Source organism: Pan paniscus, chromosome 14, assembly GCF_029289425.2.
Source record: "Pan paniscus chromosome 14, NHGRI_mPanPan1-v2.0_pri, whole genome shotgun sequence".
In the NCBI taxonomy this organism is placed as follows: Eukaryota; Metazoa; Chordata; class Mammalia; order Primates; family Hominidae; genus Pan; species Pan paniscus.
Window position 1 is genome coordinate 85,430,716 of NC_073263.2, and position 21,983 is coordinate 85,452,698.

The following is a 21,983-nucleotide window of genomic DNA, read 5'->3' on the forward strand; positions in this document are numbered from 1 at the left end:
GAAAATTGAATTTAAATTCCACTCCACTATTTACCATGTATGACCAGAGTTACTGCTGACTTTTCTTAAGCCTCAATTTTCTCATCTGTATAATGGAAATAGTATCTTACTAACTGCCCTGTAGTTGTGGAGATTAAATTAAATAATTATGTAAATCACTTAGCACATGCGTGGCACACAATGAATACTCCAAAACCATTGAAACAACTATTTAAAAATAATTTTACCCCTTTAACCTTGGTTTCTATACTGTAATTTATTTTCAATTAAAATGAAGAAAAGTTCTCGCCTCTGTGCACACCTTCTATGAGAAGTTCTAGTTTCCTGACCTAGATTAGTCATGTATCAGTTTCAAAATTACTAACATACCTCACTAGATATCTGCCATTAAATGTCACCTTCCACCAGAGATGTTGTTTCTACATCTGTCATTTTTTCTTTTCTTTCTAAAGGTCATAACATTGTCGAATGTATGCCTCTTCTTCCCTAATTTTTCCATCACAAGTAAATCTGTTGATTGCTTACCGAGAACCCAGTTGTACTTTCTGTAAAAAGAATAAAGCCATCCTGTAAGAAATTAATAAATAGAAAACAACCCATAATATCTGTCAGAGGAGAGTAGGTTGCAGGTTTACTGTCATGAAATGCAGTCCACAAACAAAAGAATCAAGAGAGAAAATGATGAATGGCCTTAGGAATAGTCATGGTTTATAATAAAGATTTTATTAAAAAAGTGTTAAAATAAATAATACATATTCCAGAACATCACTGTTCTGAGAAATCACTTCCCTTTAGAATATGAGTTCTAGATGGCAGATCTACTTACAACTGCTCTGAGGTCTTTCACTAGCTGATTTATAATCCTATATTTAAAAAAATCTATAGTCTGCAGTCTTTTGACATACTTCTCAAGGGTGGATATGTGGTGGAATGCAGACTCCAACAATATGTGTGGTTTTTGTTTGCTTTTTGTAGCTTAACTGCTGTTTAGAAATCCCAGAGGAATATGATTGAGGCCAGAGTTACATTGGTTCATAAAATTCGAACAGTTGAAGCTGTTTTTGTTAATTGCTGGGCCACAACCAGAAATCCGGATGATGGGAGAGAAACACTTCTTTAGGATAATGATTAATTTCCATAAAGATGAGTGCTTTAACAAATTTCAATATGCAGTTGCTGGGGCGGGGAGGGTGGGTGGGCACTAATTAGTTTTACCGTTTTCAGCAGATGTTGAATTCAAAATGCCAGCAGCATCTCAAATGCCAGTCATTAGGTCTGTCTTTCATTGAGGAGTGCTGACCAATGAAATCTCCACTCTGTTTAATGAGACCTATCTAGGCAGAGTCAATTAAATCAAATCTCTCCTAACATCCTTAATATATCTGCAGTGTGGGCAGCACCAACAAAAGCAGCAGAGAGGGATTCCCAGTATTAATAAACGGATTCACTGCTGCATTTGGAGAGGGGAAAAAAAGAAGGGGTGAGTGTTGGGGCAAGACCTTTATGGACTGGGGAAAGCCGGTAAAGTCTGAGCGAAGGTGGGGGTGGGGTAGAGGGTGGGGGCGAGGGAAGAGGAGCTACTTAAAGGGTAAAAAGCTAAGTAAGGCGATTAGAGAAAGAGCCTTAATGTAGCTCAGGAAGGGATCTACCCCCAACCGTTTCCCTCCCCTGTCTCTTCCACCGCAAATCCAATTTACCACTTGCAAATATGAAGCTGGAAAAAGGTAAGGACCCAGAGTTGAAAACATTTTCGCTTTAATACTGAAAAAATATGCCATTATAAAATCCTCGAATAGAATTAGTAAGTTTCACGTGCTTCCTCGGTTCTCTTTTCCTACTTTATAAGTAAGATTTATACCAGCACAGAATTGCTACCATAGGATCGCAGCCTAAGCACTAGAGTGACATTAATTGGTCATGCTTAACTGCCTCAAAATCATTTTTTAAATAATTACACTGATACTATAATAGAAATCATGGGTACTTATTTTACATTCAGATGGAAGGCATTATTGGATATGTATTAAAAAAAAGACCCCCTGAAAAAAATAAAATAAAATAAAACATCACCATCAAAATAAAAGAACCCAAAACAACCCCTAAAAACTTCCCTCAACAAAATACATTGTTAACTCATAAAATGGACTGATGACTAGCCATGCAAATGTCCTAAATAAAACCTTTACATTTTTTTTCACAGTTAACTTATGCTCTGAACTGCCTACCGATCACAAATAATGGCGAAATGGCACTTTCTGATTATACTGTATTTTGTTTATAGAAAGTTTGATACGATGGAACTTATCAGGTAAGAGGGTGGGTGCTGTGAACGAGATGCCGTCTCCAGTCGCGGGGGCGGGCAGAGTCCCTGGAGCGCGTGGATTCCATGCGAGCCATGCAGCACTTTTTGTTTTTTGTCAGAAGTCAAAGTTACTTATTTACAATACATTCATGCCTTCGTGCAACTGCCCATCCCTGCGTAGCCAACAGGGAGCCATCACGGGGCTAATCCACAGGGGAAAAATAGATATCTATCTCTCTATATAGATGTGGATATATGTATATATGTATAGAACCGCGGCATCCAACCCCACAGGCCCCGGGGCGGAGGGCGAGGGCACTGTCAGTTCTTCCAGCAGGGTCGTGCTGGGCTTTCTGTCAAAAGGGGCTCTCAGCAAAGAGCGAGCTGGCTGCGCTCTCCCAGCTCTCCACAGTCTGCTCTTTGTTTCAAGGAGGGAGCTAAGTAAGGGGTCAGGCCCTTTCGGTTGTGCGAGCTCACAGTTATTTATCTACTTATGCCCATCCAGGCTGATGGCGCGGGGATTTGGGTACACGCCCCTCCAGCCCCCGGCGTGCCTGCGGTGGGGAAGGATGTATCGCCTTCCCTCTGCCCTCCCCTATTGGGGTTGGGGTCTTAGTCTGAGAGCGAGTGAGAGCCACAGTCATACACTCTGTGGGCCCCATCTGCGTTGTAAGGCCCATTGTGCCAGTAGGAAGAGTCACAGACTGTCTGTAGGGAATTAATCTCGGACGCGGAGGAGTTGGCATCTCGTCTCTTGGACCGCTTTCGGTTCCTCAGGATAAACACGAGCATGCCCACCACGGTGAAGGCGGAGGTGACAAACACCAGCAGCAGTCCCGGGACCAACACCGAGATGGACACCCTGCTGGTGTCTAGGTAGGAGTTGGAGTGCGTCCCGGTCTCCGCCAACCCAGTGCTGTTTTTACTGTGCGAAGTTAACGTGGGCGAGATCCTAGCGTACAGCTGAGGGCAGATCTCGTCATTGGAGAGGAGCATGAAATCCTTTCTAAAGAAGTTCACCGGCGTCTCACACTTGAGGTCGCTCATCAGCACTTCGGAACCCAAGCGTTCTGCCCATTGCTTGAAAGGCACAATTGTGCAGGAGCACTCCCAGGGGTTTCCGTGGAGGTCTATCTGGATGATGGAGGTTAACTGGTCCAGCACTCCTGCCACCGGGAGGTACATGAAGTAATTGTTGTGCAGGCTGAGTTTAGAGAGCGAGACCCCAGCGAACACGTCCACAGGCAGGGACCTCAGCAGGTTGTTGTTGAGAATGAGGATCCTCAGTTTGGGCATGGCATTGAAAGTGCCCGGGAGGATGAGCTGGATAGCGTTGTACTCCACGTTCAGGTACTCTAGGTTTTGCAGCCCCGCGAATTTCTCCCGGGACAGCGTGTCCAGGTAATTGCTATCCATGTATAGCCACCTGAGGTCCAAAAGGTTCTTGAAAGTGTTGTTCTCTACAGTAGCGATGTTATTGTTGCCCAGATCCAACAGAATGAGGTTCTTGTAATCCACAAAGTGCGATTTTCGGATGCTGTGGATCTTGTTATCTCGTAGGAAAAGCTCCTGCACGTTAGAGAGCTTGGGCTTCAAATCAGCCAAGCTGCTCACGTTCCGGTTGTTGCAGTTCATCTTTAAACCCGACCCTGGGATGTGGTCGCAGCTGCAGCCCCCAGGGCAGGGTAAACTGTTAGCTAAGGGTTTGTTCCTGGCGCTACCCGTCGCTATCGCTGCTGTGGGTCTGATTTTGATCTGCCAGTTGCCTGGGATCTTTGTACCTCCGTTTGGAGCAGACCCTGGTGTGGCATGATCCTCTTGCCCATTTGTCTTGAAAGGAGTTGGCAGGGGTCCAGGAGCAAAGGTCTCTTCTTGGGCAGGGGGCGCCGGGAGACTAGAATCCACTCGGTTTTTCAAAGGACACAAGTCCTGTTCGGTGGTTTCATTGAGGTCTTTACCCTGCAGTCTGGTGGGGGCTTCGCAGACCACTCGGCCGATAAGGGCATTCTTGGGAATGTTTTCCAGCCATTCTTTCAGGGAGAGCAGATCACAGGTGCAGTCCCAAGGGTTATCCTCTAGCAGGATCTCCGCAATACCAGGGATTTGCTCCAAGACCTCCTCATAGGGCAGCGTTTTCAGCCTGTTACCCCGGAGGTCGAGGTGGGTGATGGGCACATACTGGAACACGTTGGCAGGTAGGGTGCTGATGAGATTGTCATTTAAAATGAGCACCTCCAGCTTGTTCAAGTCCTGGAAGGCCCCCGGGTCTATATCTCGTAATAAATTAAAATCAGCCTGGAGATATTCCAGATCGTCCAGCCCCAGAAAAGTCTGCTTTCGAAAAGACTTGATCTTGTTGTTGTTGATGTGCAGCCTTTTCACCAGCTGCAGCCCCAGAAAAGCCCCCGGAACGATTTCATGCAAGCCATTGTTTTCCATGTGCAAACTAACCGCATTATAAAAGTTAGCGAACTCATTAGGGAAAAGTCGAGTGAGGGAATTGCCATGCAGAAATAAATGGTAAAACTGGGAAGTCGGGGCAGTGAAACGCTGCAGACTTGTGAAGCCCTTTTTTTCACAGTCTACGTGTAGGTCCCCTTCTATCTCATTGCAGGAACAGATCTTCTCTTTGCAAACGTCCCCTGTAACGTTTCCAGCGGCAAAACAAAGAGACGTCTCCAGCAACAGAATCCAAAGCAGCATTTTTAAAGCGAGCAATTCATCCCCGATCTCATCACAAAGTAACAGCGACCATCCTGCTCGCCACAGACACAATTCAAGTTCATTTAGTGCTCCAATGTCCGAAGCCAGGAAAGGAGAAGAAAAGGGTTTGGGGGGGTGGGGGTGGATTCCTTCCTCCCTAACCCCCCCGCACTGCAATAGCCCAGACGCCAGTCAATAATTATATCCACAAACTATCCAGGCACGTAGTGCAAGGCAAGCAAAAAAAAAAAAAAAAAAAAAAAAAAAAAAAAAAAAAAAAAAAAAAAAAGTAGGAAAAAAACCCCACTCCCCCACAACCCTTTAAAAATAACAGAAAAAGAAGTTAAATATATACATATAAATTAAAAGTACACCCTTACAGAATCTCATCTACTGATCTTCACTGATCAGAAATGAAACAATGCTAGTAATTAGAAGCAAGTGCATGTTAGAGAAACAAGCAGAGGGTTTGCAGCGTAGTACAGGCGCACTGCCTGTGCATGGCTGTGCGTCGGACTGACCTTGCCTCTCTGATACAAAGCAGGGTTTTCCGCGGCTTCTGTTGTTGAGGCTGCTGGTGGAGTTCTTGCTGTGGTTGCGGGTTGCCCAGAAGTCCCCCCGAGGTGCTGTCCAGTCCCCCCTGGTGCTGAAATCACGCCCGACCGAAGGACTCACGCTGCCCAGCCAATGGCGCTGGAAAATTTCCGCAATCGCTGCGTTTTGTGGTTGTCCATCCTCTTCCTTTCCTCCCCTTCGGTCCTCTTAAGGCTTTTTTTTTTTTTTTCTTTTCTGTGCTCTCGCTCTCGCTTACTAGCTCTTCTTTTCCTGTTCTCCTTCTCTTTCTTCTGCTCTTTCGGAATTACGTGGAGGGGGGCGGAGGGCGGGGGGCGAGTTTTCTGAGGGAGGAAGAGAGCGCGAGAATGAGGGGAGGGGGGCGGAGAAGAGAGTTGCTAAGAAGCTCTGCTCGTTCCAGCCTGGTGCACTCTGAAAGATCTGACACCCTCTGCTGATCTGCAGTAGCAAAAATCCATCTGGCTAGGGAATGCTGAAAGAAAAAAAAATCAATCCACGTACAGGGCAAGCGTTAAAAATGTGGGCATAGAAGGCTGACGATCTACATAGACGCTTATTTTAAATGGATTATTTGATTATTTTTGCGTGCTGGAAACTTTACCCTTTCCTTTCCTTAACGAGCTCACAGCCCCCACCAGCTCCACCATTCGGAAAGGAGTGCTTTTAAAACATTTATTTCCCAATGGCTTGAATAAAATTAGTGTCAGGGTGTCAAGCGAACAGCGATTTGAGGTAATTATACTGCACGCCATTTTCATCGGTTCTTTAAATGCATTTCTTCCTTCTCTGCGGCACAGTGTTTTACGCTATTTGATGTCTTTGAAACATTTCTTTTCGTATGTTCAAAGTGGCTTTCGGAACATATATGTTACATAATATCATAATTGAGTATGAATTTTTTTGCAAGGTATATAAATTAGGCATATACTTTTTAAAACTTGCAGAAATTTAGTCAATTTGGTCATTGAGAGTTAGGTTCTTTGATATTTCTTGAATGATATTTAACTCTGGAGGGTGAAACACAATGCATGCTGAAGTCCTTGATTCCAGTCCCGAAAGCTTTAACTGAGAACCAGAAAAGAAGGGAGAGGGGGCAGGGAAAAATCCCAAGATGATTTGTGAGTGCTGTTAAAAACCCACTGGCAGGCAGGCGCGCGCACACTACACGCACGCACACACACACACACACACACACCCCACTGACAAAGTTTTCACATCAGTTTGAACTAATTTAAATGTTTACAAGTAAATAACCAGTTGCATTTTGAGAGGAGGAGATAGAAATCTCTGAACTCTAAAGCTCTGCGAGAACGCTCTCTGCAGGTAGCCGGCAGCTCCTCTTCGCGCAGATGCTTGTTGGGTCACTGATGCTGGGGAAACACGAAGCTCAGGCTTTTTCCAGTTAAGGAAACACCAGATTCCAAACTCTGAGCTTATAAAAATCCAGTAATATCACCTTCTGGGATGGAAGAAAACGTGAACATGCTGCTTCCGTGAAGCCTGTTTTGCTGACTTTTCCTTTCAGAGTCGACACCTTTTCACATCAATACGTCCCAAAATATTTATAGATCATTTTAGGATTTGAAATTTTTAGGTCTTTTAAATAGAGTTACTGTTTGGCCCTTTCTTCACTCTATGTAGAGAGGATATGTTTACACCACTTGCCTTTTTAATTAGGTCTTTTGCAAGTTGGACAGCTGCAACAAGCCTGCTAATAATTTGTGCAAAAGAGCAAATGTCCAAAGAAGTGTGTATTTTGAGAAAGATGGGGAGTAAAAATTTGGGGGAAAGGACCGGGGTTGGGAAAATTCCCAAGGCTAGGGAAGGTCTTAAAGATGTTTACAAGATTTTTTTTTCTGGGTCAGAATCTAATTTCTAGGTGGGTGGAGAAAATTTCATATCTATATACAATGTTTTCATATGACAAAATATTTTTGTTGTATTCCTCTGGTGAAATTCAGTGAAGGGAGGTGGGGATGAAGACATTTCAGTGTGTGTGTGTATGTGCATGCATGTGTGTGTTTGTGTGTGTGCACGTGTGTACACTAGAGAGATCTTTTTTAGACATCCTGATACACTTCTGAAATAACTCTGTTCTCATTTAATTTGACCCATTACCACATGCAGAGAGTGAAAAAAAAGACCTTAATCAATTTGAAACCATTATGCTAAAGAAATGCTATGCAGTTGAGAACTGCAGATGTGGAGGAGTTCAACTGAAGGAAATAATTTTTCTGTTTCTTCTTAAATAGGACTCAGGTCTAAAATATCTTGGCCCAAGAAACCACTCTGAGAAAGGAAATCTGCCTTATGGTGTCTGTGATTGATAGGGGTAGGCAAGACTCAAGGAAAACAGAAAAATGCTGGCTGTTTGGAAAGGACAATCATCTAAAATCCACATTTTTAACCTTAAAAGGTTACCAGTTTTTTTCAACTTACAGAATATTATCTTTATGTGAAGAGACTCCAAGAACATATTTAAGTTGATTTAAATGAATTTAGATAACCTACAGTTTGTATTCAGATTTCATTCTCCTCTTCACCCTTTAAACTCTGTATCTTTCTCTCATCCCTTATTTCTTCTTTCCTTTTACCACACCAATCACAATAGAAAATTTACAGTTAGGATTCTCCTATTTAGGTATCTTACAAAATTTTTTAAATTATATCCTCTTCAAATAATTTCTTATCTCTGCACTCTAAGAAAAAAGTGTGGTAGTTCTCAGATGAGCAACGAAACCTGAGAAGAAAAGATTAAGATTATACCACCTATATGAAGATCTCCAATACAAACTTGCAAGCAAAATATAGAGGTACACATGTAAGTCTATTGAAATGGACCCTCTATAATAGCTATCATAATATTTTCATAATAAATATATTTTAGAGACATAAAACGGTCTAGAAAACCACACCTACAACTTCAAAGCCTAACTATTCAAGTTAAACAATAAATTTATTGGTGGAGAATAAAAATATTAGGGATTTATATGTGATCTAAACATTTCTAATACCTTAGGGGAATATTTCTTAGGCACGAATTTTTCTTAAAAGGGTTCCACGCTGTCTATTTGAGCTCAAGTGAACTCCTTCAGTTGCCTTGCCTCTCAACAGATAATCTCACTAGCTGGAGATAAAGGATATTCCAGATGATGATGATGATTGATAATATATGCTCAGGGCTATAGTTTAATTTCCTGGCTGTGACCAGAAAGACTTCAATTGTGTCATTAAATGTTCACACATTTCTATTCTTCATCAAACAAGTTCTCCTCTCAAACAAGAAAAGGTGTATGTTGATTGTTCAATAAAGAATTTTTCAGATTAAGAAGAAATTTGCCAGTTAATTATCCATTTTTTCCAAAATGGCATCAAGTTTCTAGATATTTCCATATGTGCACTACATTTTTAAAATGAAAAAGTAGAATTTATAACTAACTTTTTTTATCCAGTTTATTTAATCTTCACAATAACTTTAAAAATTACTGTTCTAATTTTTAACTGTAAAAGTAATACTTTGATTTAACAAATACAAAATTACATATAGGAAGTCTATCTTTACTCTTCCCTCATCCACAATACTTTTTATTGCAGAGAACTAAAGATAACTGGTGGGTTAATAGTGAATTTGATCCTATTTTATGGATGTGGAAACTGAGGCTGAGTAACATTGACTAATTGACCAAGATTAAAAAATATCATTTGACTTTGTTATGGTAACAAAGCTACAGACTCCTGAGCTAAGCTTTTACTCTACTAAGTCTCTCTTTGTTCTTAATATACAATGCCATTTATGACCCTGGTTAAGCTTTCTGTGGATCAGTTTCCTTACTAGTATATTTAACACATACTAGTATATATTATAGTTTGTGATTTTTTTGGTCCCTTCACGTTGCTTTTTTCTGAATCCAAAACACTTTAAAAATGATTTTACAACAGACCTAGTGTCTCTTGCCTTCCTTAGACTTCTCACATTTGAACTCAGGATAATTGTTACCATATTTAATATTTACTATGATTTGAAACCAGTAATAAACAGTATAACCACTGTAGGAGAGAATTCATTGGTCCTAAGTTTAATCTACTACTGTCATAAGATAAAGGGGTCATTGTGATTTTTTTCATCTTCAGATAATAATTGTAAACTACAAGACAGGTTTATAAATGAATTGTACCTATAAACAAATATGCTTAGAATGTAAGATTCTCACACATATTTTCATATCTTATTTTTGTAGATTGTAATATTCTAGGAATTGGGTGCTACGATAATGAAGATATTACACAATTTCTGAAGGTGAAGTTAATACAATATTTTTATAATATTTCTTTTATAGTATATTGCTTTTTAAAACTTAGCAACTTTTATTTCTCATCAAAGAAATAGCAATCTCAGTAAAACACATCAAAATGCACGTACAGTTTTACTTTGTGGCTTAAAGTATCACTGTCCTATGTTTATATCACTTTATATTTTTTATTACTTTGGGCCATAGGTTTGGCTATGAGTTTCTCATATAGTCTCATTTTTGTAATAAATCTCATATTGGGCTTATTGGAAAGAATATTGATCAAAATATAATTTTATATATTCAGAAATTCTAATTTATTATTTTTGTTATTTAACATGAATAAGGCAACCAAAGTTTTGCCCAGTAAGGGTAATACTCTTAGCTATATATCACACTATACTACACACACTACAAGTATATGAGAAGGATCTATATTTCCACAATTGTTTATTATATTAATTGATGCTTAAGTATATACTTGTTGAGCACTTGTTTTACTATTTTCTATATGTTCACAAGATCTTGCAGATACTCACACACAGAAGAAAAAGTCTGTGTTTCCTACAAAGTATGTATTATATTGTAAGATAATGAAATACATATTATTTACATAGGTTTTAGGAAACACAGAAAACAACAAAAAAGAAAGTTGGAATCCAGAGATTAGTGCTGTAAAAATATACATATACTTTTTAACATGCTTTTTGTACTTAACATTTATTTGTGAAAAATTTTAATGTTATTAAACATCTTCTACTATCAGAGACTTAATTCCTTGTATGACACAAAATAATTCATAGGACTAATTTTACCATTGGATATTTAGTTCTTTCTAGAATTTTTACTCTCATAAATAATGCAGCAAAGAACCACCTTAAACATAAATCAATGTTAACATCATCATTTATTTTCTTATTATAGGTTCCCGGAATTAGAATTCTTAGTCTGTTTTCTGTTGTGTATAATATAATACCTAAAACGAAGTAATATATAAGTAAAATAAATTTATTTTCTACTGTTATGAAGGCCAAGGAGTTCATGGTCAAAGGGGATGCATATAGTGAGGGCCTTCTTGCTGGCAGGAACTCTGAAGACTTCTGAGGCAATGTAGGTATCACATGTCCAGGGAACTGATGTGCTAGCTCAAGTCATCTTCTTATTAAGCCACTAGTCCTACTCCTGAGATAATCCATGAATCCATTAATCCATGAATGGATTAATTCATTCATAAGGGCAGAGCCCTCATGACCCTGTCATCTCTTAAAGGCCCCACCTCTCAGTACCGCCTCACTGGGGATAAAATTTCAACAAGAGTTTTAGAGGGGACATATATCCAAACCACAGTAAATTCCCAGGTCAAAGGGTAGGAAAAATATTAACATATTTTATGTAAATTGACAAATTGTGTTCCCAAAATTTTTGGCAATTTACACTCCATCTGCAATAAATGAGATTTGCCATTTCCTTAAACCTCTGCCAACACTAGTATTACTTAGAATATTTTCTTTTTTCTTTTCTTTTGTCACCCAGGCTGGAGTGCAAAGGCATGATTTCAGCTCACTGCAACCTCCACCTCCTGGGTTCAAGCAATTCTCCTGCCTCAGCCGCTCAAGTAGCTAGGATTACAGGCACCCGCCATTGTGCCCGGGTAATATTTGTATTTTTGTACAGATGGGGTTTCACCATGTTGGCCAGGCTGGTCTCGAACTTCTGACCTCAGGTGATCCATCCGCCTCAGCCTCCCAAAGTGCTGGGATTACAGGCTTGCCACCGCACCTCACTAACATATTTTCAAGTCAGTTCAGTATGATTAAAGTGAAGCCAATGCTTATCCCTTTACTTGAGCAAACACAGTTCAATTTCTGATTATTTATTGAGTACATTGTCTTTGTGATTTTTCTTCAACTTTTAAGATATGTTTTTGTTTAATATCACTTCTTTGGATCATTTCCAGACAAAGCCACCTATACATTTCACTGCATTTCTCCTTAAGGTATTCAGCAGAACAACTACTAAATTTTGTGTTCTTTTTTTAATTAAAAAAAATAACTTATTTGAAAGACTGAGTTTTCAATAAAGTATAACATTCTTGAAGAGAGGGATAAGATTTTCTATCTTTTAATATCTAACACCTAGCAGCATACCGGGCACAAAATATGGTATGATGTACACTCCAGCAGAAATAAGGTAGTATGTGAGATAGTGATAAACTTTGTGGAACAGATCACAAGGGTAAAAAGGCTCAGAGGCAAGGTAAATTCACAAACCAGGAATTTGGTAAAGTGATGCAATATATGAATTATTTAGGTAGCACTTGACATATCTTATCATGTATTATCATGCATATATTTATAATTTTTTATCTAGAAAATGAGATATACATTTTGTATATCCCAAAGAGTTATTACAGTAAAATGCACCTGGTCAACAACCAATAATTTATGATGATGCTAATGATAGGACTGTATTCCTGTTTTTGAAAAAGGAAGTAAATTATAAAATTAACTGTTGTGAATATAAATTACTAAAAACAATTAATCTAAAGACCCAGTGAGGTTAACTCTAGGTTATCGATTGGATTTACAAAATGTATAAAAATAAAAATATTATTTGTTATTCTGTTAATCCTTTCAGAGCCATGACACAATCTTAAAGGGGCTAAATTATCTTACTTTTCTTCCAATAAAGACTTTTTTCTCTTTATTTCTCTTTCTATCCCATTGGTGACATTATTATATTTGTTGTATTTATTATTGTATTTCTCTTGGGACTTATTTCAAACCAAAATTTGATGTGTTTCTTTGAGAGGTTTCATATGATGGCGATGATCAGTGCTTCATTTAAAAACATATTATACCCATATTCTGGGCTGGGAGTGGTGGCTTATGCTTGTGATCCCAGCACTTTGGGAGTCTGAGGCAGGTGGATCATGACGTCAGGAATTCAAGACCAGCCTGGCCAATATGGTGAAACCCCGGCTCTACTAAAAATACAAAATTAGCAGGCGTGGAGGTGCACACCTGTAGTCCCAGCTGCTCGGGAGGCTGAGGCAGGAGACTTGCTCAAACCCGGGAGGCAAAGGTTGCAGTGAGCCGAGATTGTACCACTGCACTCCAGCCTGGGTGACAGAGCAAGACTCCTTGCCCTGTCAAAAAAAAAAAAAAAAAAAAAAAAAGTACTATACCCATATACTGTTTCATCAGTTTCCAGGAAAGGAATATGTTAAAAATCATTCATTTATTTATTTATCTATCACACAGACAAAGGCACACACATGCAGACAAGATACAAACATATCATATAATGCCTACTGTGTGAAAAAAATGTAAAATGCAAAACCAGAATAAATCTCTAAAGATATAATCACATGCACTATTGCAGACTAGGTAGAGAGATACATTTAACAGAGGTGGATATCTTCCAGTAATGGCCATTAAATCACATCATGTAAGTGACGTGTCTAACTGGCTAATAAAAAGGGTCAACACCATCCTTTTAAAGATTTCTGTAAAGCACTGTATACTAGTATTTAATTTTGATATCAATATGAAAAATGCGAATCCTGTGGACATTTTGAATTATCCAAGGACAAAGGATAATGTGAGTAGGATGACCATGCATGCCTGTTTTCTCAGAAAATTTTAGTTTATGCTTGCTGTTATAGTAGTAAATATTGGTGACACACAATTTTACTTTATAAAGTTTCCACATTCATACATTGAATTAATTGTATTGTATACCTTATAAATATTATTAAAGTATAAACTACATATTTTCTAATTAGTTAAAAATTAGCTCTTCTTACACTTACGGCAATTATTAGGTTGTGAAGAAGCATTATGACATATGAGCAGCTTCCTTGAACAGTGAAAATACAATAGGCTTTGGTGTGAAACTCAAGAAATCATACTTCGTTGTACACTTTTCTTATGGGGAAATATCTTATTCCTAATATTGATCAATTTCTCACCTTTTAAGTCTTGTTTGAAGTTAAACCATATAAATTATTATAAAAGATGAAAATATTAGTCATTTTTCCAGATCTCATGGTGGCCAGAGGAAATCATATGACTTGGCTTGGCCAATTGGACTCACATATCTGGATTTTGAAATGAGAACTAGTGACACTAGGGCAGAGGAATAGAAGGATACCTCTACTAGAAGTAGCAATGGCAGGAATGTGGAGTTCCCAGCGTAGTAGTGGCAATGGTTTCCAGCATACTTGTTCTCAGGGTCCAGGACTGAGGGGGGCGATGTCGCAATCTGGTTTACCACAGGTTTGAGCATTAGCAGCACCATCCTCAGCAGATGGGTGCTATGGCATAATTTCAGCCAAATCTGATTAGAGTACCATTTTTTTTTCCTGTCCATCTACCCAACTTAGTTTTCTCTGGTCTTTCCAGAGATTCTTTGAGCTATCCAGTTTCCTTTTACAAAATGTCCTTTCTGACTGAATAAATCAGAAAATCTGGCTGACTTAAAATGTGAATAGGGTGACTCTGCATGCCTGTTTTCCCAGAAAAGTTCTGGTTTATGCTGGTTGTTGTAGTAGTAAATATTGATAACACACAATTTTACTTTATAAAGTTTCCACATTCATACAATAAATTAATTATATTGTATACCTAACAATGAGGACATATCTCCCTTTTGTAACATGTAAATGAAGATGATATAAATAGTGTACTAGCTAGTATATTCTAGGTAATTTAAAAATAGGATTAAAAAACCTAAATTTTAAATTCACAGACTCTGATCATGCCTGTTTCTATAACATATTTGGACATGAATCATTCATGTTTGAAGCTGTATAATTAACAGATTTCTTGCCTCAAAGTAGGTGTAAGTTGGGCAGCATTTATGTCTATGATAAGAATTAAAGAACATAGCATATTTTACCTCTATTTGTGGTTGTTGTTGAAATAAGTGTTTATAACCTGCAGCGAATATTAGAAAAGTAATTAATTTATTCATATTTTAAGGAGAGCTGCTGGAAGCCAAGAAATGAAAAGAGAATGGGGAAATCCAGACAGATTTATGTATATATTAAGGTAAGGACTAGTTTTACAGAAAGTTGTAAGAGATTTAAGAATGTATGAAAACCCAAAGTAGTGCAAATAGCATAATATTCAATGACTTTTTGTTAAAAAATGTGTAACTCCTATTGTTAAAATCTCCACATAGTCTGATAATTTATTTTCTATCCTCCCCATTAGAATGTAAAATGACCCAAACTAACCTTTTATAAATGGAAACTTCATAAATTAAGTTTTATCTTAGACTGAATTTTAGAGTTGGGAATTATTATGCTCAGAACAATTTGTAATTCAACATCTCTCTCATCACAGGGTTTATCTTGGAGGTTGAAATCACAATTCAAGAGAAAATTCTTCATGGGACATTCTAAAGGAAAGTATTGATAACTAATGTACCCACCAGAACCTCTTCTCACGTAAAAATTGCCGCTGTCCCCAGCAAATTCCGTCAATCGTTTTACAAATGCTAGCTTATTAAAGATATACCAAAAAGTAGGTAACTAGGGCTAAATCTGAGACCATGATGTTTCAGAGTTTTAGAATATTATTGTGAATACACAGGAGAAAACAAATTTAAATTTTGTAATCACATTTGAAAAGTCAGAGTACACTTTGAGGGTGGCATTGAAATTTATGGCCAGAAGTCAAGTTCAGCTTTAAGTTTAATGCCATTCAGCCTGTATCTGTGTCCCTGCAGCTAGGGTAGCTAGCTAGGTTCCTGTTTCTTCTTGGACAATCATCTCTATCATAGGCATTTATTTCTATTTTTAAATATAGCTTGGTACATGGGTTTATCTTAAAAGTACAACACATACTCAGTTTCCAACTATTTCAAGATGAAGTTCATAACTAAATCACAGTAAGGTATACTTTTCCTAGAATATTTTGCATTGCCCAAAGCCTTTCCCTTTAACATAGTACAATGAAGCCTAGGATGTGAGCTTTTATCTAGTAGCTGATTTGCATAATATAAGTATGCACACATACATATATGTAAATGCACATATGTGTGTTTTCTGAAATGTGGTTTTCTGTTTCAACTTGCTTATTAGAATGATTTTTTAAAGTGACTAAATATTCTTTAGATTCATTTGTTTTTTCAATAAAATTGACATAGTAACTCATTTTTGAGAAAATAAGCTTCTGTATATAATAACGGATGACATCCATTCTTTGTCATTGTCTATGTAACATTCTCTGCCTACCCTATTTTTTTTTAACTCCCTTCAACCCATTTTCCAATATGGCGTAGCTTGAAATTCTCACTCTAAAAAAAATCCATTCACTAGCATGGAAAATATATCAGCATATAAATTTCAAATATAGTGAAAATATGAATAATATCTTTGAAGTAAGTTTACTAGTTGAATAGCTATGTTAAAAGTAATTGTGTAAAACAGATACTAGATTTGCATTCTAGAACTCATAGAGTAACAATGTTTTCTTACATAAAGTTTTTGGTATAATAGGTTTTACTTGAAGAGGACGAATTTAGGAAAGTCTCATTTTACAGTAGGTTTCTAAAAGGACTTTAGGCTTATTTTACATAGCCATTGATTTTTACAGATCATTAGATTGACCACGTATTATTTTAATCTAGCTGCATTTAGTTAAATTGGTTATTTGTAATGTTTGTGACTTTTGCTAACTTAAATTGCTTGTTTATTAGCATATGACCTCCATAAAAATAATTGTTATTGAAGAATATCACTACCAGAAATTGCAAATATTATCACTGTGATTTAAAAATTAAGTATAAAACCACCATGGAATACTACGCAGCCATAAAAAAGGATGAGTTCATGTCCTTTGTAGAGACATGGATGAAGCTGGAAACCATCATTATGAGCAAACTATTGCAAGGACAGAAAACTAAACACTGCATGTTCTCACTCATAGGTGGGAATTGAACAATGAGAACACTTGGACACAGGGTGGGGAACATCACACACTGGGACCTGTCATGGGGTGGAGGGATAGGGGAAGGATAGCATTAGGAGAGATACCTAATGTAAATGACTAGTTAATGGGAGCAGCAAACCAACATAGCACATGTATACATATGTAACAAACCTGCATGTTGTGCACATATACCCTAGAACTTAAAGTATAATAATCAAAAATTAAGTATAAAACAATAATTAAGATAAATACAAAATAAATCTGTTTATTTTAATTCTCATGTTTATTTGAAGGGATGTTTTAATATACTCTACTACACTTTTTTTTTACTAAGTTGAATTTTAAAATATTTTGATAATAATTCCCCCATGTTTTACTCCTTCTGAAATTGAAAATGAATACAGTAACTAAAACATAAAACATCAAAAACCTGTAACTTTACTCATAAGTTTTACCATTTATTTACTTTGACCAAAGTAATATAAAAATAATTGGTGATAATAACATATTTTAAATTTTTTAAAGTATAATTCTTTTCAGTTTTTTTAATGTTACAACATCATTAGGACACTATTTAGAAGATTATTTAGTGACTCATTAGGATTACTATTTCATTTGCAAATTTACTAATTCAGCCAAGTTTTGCCTTTTACTGAAGTGTTAATTCTAAGTAAACAAAGTATATGGCTTCAAATCTTAAATGAATGGGTTTCACACCATTATTTATCAAACACTTTTTGCTACTTTCATTCCTCCGCCCCAGCAGCCCTTTTAGCAATTTTTTTTTCCCTGACTTCCCAAGGGAAACTTTCATACCAGAGATAACTGTTTATGTACTATGTGGTTCTTTGGAGGACCACAGACCATTGTAATAGCTAAGATGCCGCCACTCAAACTGTTCCCCCTTGTGGGTGATATAATCCCCATTGAGAATGTATGGTTTATTCCTACAGATTTTACCACAGTTTAGTCACCTATTTACTATTCATGGTATTGCTGAAGGAAGACTTGCTGAAATATTACCAGCCATAAAATATGTCAATAGCATTAGGAGATATTGAATGGCACTTTATCTCTGAGGTGGTCTTGAAAACTCAAAATCAAATGTCTTATCTCAATGAGATGTTTCAAAGAAAAATCACCAGGTGCAAAAATTTGTTTCCATAAATTATAGTTCAGCTCATAGGACTTAAACATCTGTCAAAATGTCAATCAAAAGATGTTGAAAAGCTCCCCTAATCTTTGTCAAAAGGAGACTTTTTCTTTCTTTTGTGTTTTCTTAATTCCACCTTGGCCTATTACAACTAACATCAGCACACATACCCCTGGCAAAGAGTTTGCTGCACTGCGATCTCCTCTGGTCCCTTCTTCTTAAATCCTATGTTAATATGCTGCTTGGTGAAAGTCTTCTTAGGGCAAGACAGCATTATTGCATTATTGGCAAAATAACAGCAGAAGCTTGTAAATGAGTCTGACAGCTCAAAATGGAAGACTTGTCCAGCAACAGGCTTTTATGTAACAGTGTGTTAATAACATCATTTTGAAGAAACAAATGAATTAAAAGTATCTATAATTGTTATTATTTGCCCATTGATTGGAGATAATTTTATGTGAATATCTATCCAATATCTGACAAAAATCGACTGTTAAAACGTGAGTTGGGGGTGGCAAATATTAATTTTCAATGGTATTATTTTCTGAGAAATACTTTAAAATGTTTTCCTAGGATAAATATAGTATATTAAATAATGAGTTTCACTTGATAATTTAAGGAAGAGAAAATAACTCTCTAGAATAGCACTGTTATGAATAATAAAAACATATATAGATCATTGTAGTCCTATTCATAATTCGTGCTTTTATACATACTCTAGGTTTATTGTATAACATCATTTAATCAAGAAAAACAAAGTGGGGACTCAATGTCAAATAAAAAAGAGTGAGTACAAAAAGTGGTACCTGATGTTACCACTGTTACTTTGAAATCTGAATCTTTAGGGGAAAAAAAAAATGTTTCAGATGTAAAAAATCCAATACAGTATCTGTTATTTAAATTAGAAGACTTGATTTATTTAATATAAAAATATTTTATAAATTTATATAAATAATATTTAAATGAGAAGGAAACTATAAAATATTAAAGTAATTTCAGTTAACTTTCATACATATTATATGACTATGAAATGATACATTGATTTTATTCATAACTACACTCATAAGCCTTAACTAACATGTTGCATTTGTTATATTATGTATTTGATTTAGATTACCTAGGTACCTATTAAACTTCACTACAAAGGAATATTTAGAAAGCCTATGCCTTTTTTACTTTCTAATTTACCTTAAATTTAAAAATCAGAGATTAGATATGTTAGCATACTTAAAAAATGGCAAATTATCATGCTACCTTTTTTCAGTTGGCAATGCATTTTCAACTCATTTATATTTTAAAATTAACACTAGGAATTTTAATAAATCGTTGTTTGTCTATATTTATTTTTGACATGTTCTTTAAGATTAGCAGCAACCCATAATGAATACCTATAATTGATTTATTATGATTATAGGTAAAACAGAAACACATTTAGACCGGGACCGTAATCACCTTTCCATTATTTCTACACTTTTTTTTTAAACTTTCTATACCTATATTAATGTCCATGGTTCCTGTGGAAAGAAAGAGACTGCTCCTTTTCAGAATCTGCTTTCTAACTATTTGGGATCTCTCCTGAGCAATTCTTCATAATAGAAGGATTTCAAAAATAGACCTGGTGTTATGAATGTAATATAAGACTTCAAAGTTTTTGTGCTGCCTTGACATTCTTGACTTCACAGAGTCTCAAAGGTCTAACTGTGAGATCTCTGGCTGTTTCTATGTATGCCCCTCACCCAGTGGGAAAGGCTCACCACCCAGTGGGAAAGGCTCACCACTAGATCCCCTATCAGCCAGACCAGCTGCACTCCATGCCATCCTCACCCTAATATGTTTCCTTTCCCTGCCGGGCTGTGAAATTATTCAAACAAACAAGTCACATTCCAACGTGGAAACCTGGGGTCACCACATCCTCTATTACTGCTACAAATCCACCTCCCCCAGCTTCTGCTGGCTTGTTCATTGTGTTCTTGAGTGCAACCCCCCTGTGTTTCTGCATAGCAAGCGGTGTCCTCCCCCTCCAGGATGTGTGTGTTATGTAACTAATAAACTGCTGTCGATGTTATTTTTCCAGTCAGGTGTCATGTGTTTGGCCATCCCTGGAAGCCAAGAACAGGACTCCCTCCTTCACCAGTGAGGTAAAAAGGAGTGAAGTCAAAACAGTGGTAGAGTAAAGAGCTTTGTTTTAAAATAAAATTCAAATTAAAACCAAATAAACCACAAACCACAGAGAGCACTCAGATACATAGTCATAACTTCTATTTTGTATAAGAAAATAAACAATTATTTAATTATATATATATGCACACATCTCTCTATTATTTTGTAAGTGGACATTAAATTATTTTGCTTTTGATATTTATAATATTTAAGTTCTTAAAGATTCAACAATATAAATTCATTGAGATTTTTCTTAATATGCTATCAAGTTATACTCTGATCATTGCCTCTAGGTTCTTGGCATTTTATTCCACATGAGGTCATGCCACTTCCTTCTCAAAGCTATGCAGAACTAGTGCCTAATCGGCATTATATGTATATATATCAGAGTCTCAGATTTTCTTCATGATGGATGCATTGTGCTTCATAAAATGAAAAGCCAATGACACAGTAGAGGCAAAAAATAGCAACATCACCAAAATTATAGTTATTGTCACAGAATCTATTCAGATCTGAGTTTTCACACATTAGCTAGATCTTCCCAGTGGATCTATTTTTGAAAAAAATAATTGTTTCAGTTCAGTGCCCAGAAAGAGTAAACATACTCCTAATGCACTTTTTAAATTTCCCATGTGTGTATATCAAATATGATAATGTGGAAGAGTTTGCTATTCCAAAGTGTCACGAAAATGGGAGCTACATTGGCTGGATTTTCAACTTGAAAAAAAGGATTATGTCATGTTTATCTTTGTATTTCCAGCATCTGGCAGAGGGCATGGCACGGTGCAGCTGCACAGAATAAGGCAATTAATTAATAGCATGTCTGGTTCCACAAAGGATTTGAGGTAGTTTATAGGAAATGTATACAATAAGATATCAAAATGTAAGTATAGTCTAAACACATTCTTAGGGAAACTACAAATTGGAAAAGGCTATCAGCACCCAACCTGCAGACCATAAGGTCCTTAGAGCCATTTTAATGTGGTTACAGGTTTACATCTGAGTATTATGGTGTCTGAAGCAAAAATGGGAAATACCACTTTTGCACTTTTGCTAGTTTAAAAGGGCATGCTTATATGTAAATTGTATTCCATATTTCTACTCACAAGATGCCAAATTCACAGAATTATATTTTCTTTTTTCACACTCTGCCAGTAAGGATGGCATAATTTTTAAAAAGTGCTTATAAGTTATTAATCACCCCAGCACATGCCCCCTCATTTTAACTAAACACATTTTACCTTTCAAAATAGTGTATCTCCATTTATAAAATGTACATGAGGTGCAGGGCATTTTTTAATATCCTTTGGAAGGTGGCCAAATTCTGAAAATAAAATACTACATTGGGAGTTACTTCATAATATCAGGAGGAAACTTGTGGTTTTCTTAGGAAAACAAAATGTTTTTAAAGGCACTGAATTTAAAAAGATGTGTTCAATGTAGGCTTTCATATAAAAGACACTGAGATATGTCAATATTATGGAAGCTATCTCCATAGAGCAAACACATGAGTTTTTTTCTTTTGTTTTGTTTTTGAGACGGAGTCTCACACTGTCGTGCCCGGGCTGGGGTGCAGTGGCGCGATTTTGGCTTATTGCAACTTCCGCCTCCCAGGTTCAAGTGATTCTCCTTGCCTCAGCCTCCCAATAGCTGGGATTACAGGCACCCACCACCACGCCCGGCTAATTTTTTTGTACTTTTAATAGAGATGGGGTTTCACTATATTGGCCAGGCTGGTCTCGAACTCCTGACCTCGTCCGCCTCGGCCTCCCAAAGGGCTGGGATTACAGGCGTGAGCCATCGCGCCCGTCCCACATGAGTTTTTAAGACTATTTTCGTAGTATTTTTTCAGTCAATTAGCT

At 37.0% G+C, this 21,983-nt stretch overlaps 1 protein-coding gene and 1 long non-coding RNA gene across 2 annotated transcripts; one reads left to right on the top strand and one right to left on the bottom strand.

Annotated features, from left to right (window-relative positions):
- Positions 1-701: 701 nt before the first annotated feature.
- SLITRK1 (SLIT and NTRK like family member 1) lies at positions 702-6,098 on the bottom strand. Its single transcript, XM_003832014.6, has 2 exons — positions 5,527-6,098; positions 702-5,058 (listed from the first exon to the last, which is right to left on the bottom strand). Exon 2 carries the CDS (start codon positions 5,003-5,005, stop codon positions 2,915-2,917), a length of 2,091 nt encoding a protein of 696 aa, XP_003832062.1. The 5' UTR covers positions 5,006-5,058; positions 5,527-6,098; the 3' UTR covers positions 702-2,914.
- A 75-nt stretch (positions 6,099-6,173) lies between these two features.
- On the top strand, positions 6,174-20,128 carry LOC117975626 (uncharacterized). The gene is made up of 4 exons (XR_004665966.3): positions 6,174-6,310; positions 9,817-9,875; positions 14,853-14,921; positions 15,219-20,128. It is a non-coding gene; the product is annotated as an uncharacterized LOC117975626 (long non-coding RNA).
- The last annotated feature ends 1,855 nt before the right edge of the window (positions 20,129-21,983 follow it).

Coding starts and splice junctions, on each gene's coding strand:
- SLITRK1 (XM_003832014.6), bottom strand. CDS start 5,005: ATGCTGCTTTGGATTCTGTTGCTGGAGACGTCTCTTTGTTTTGCCGCT.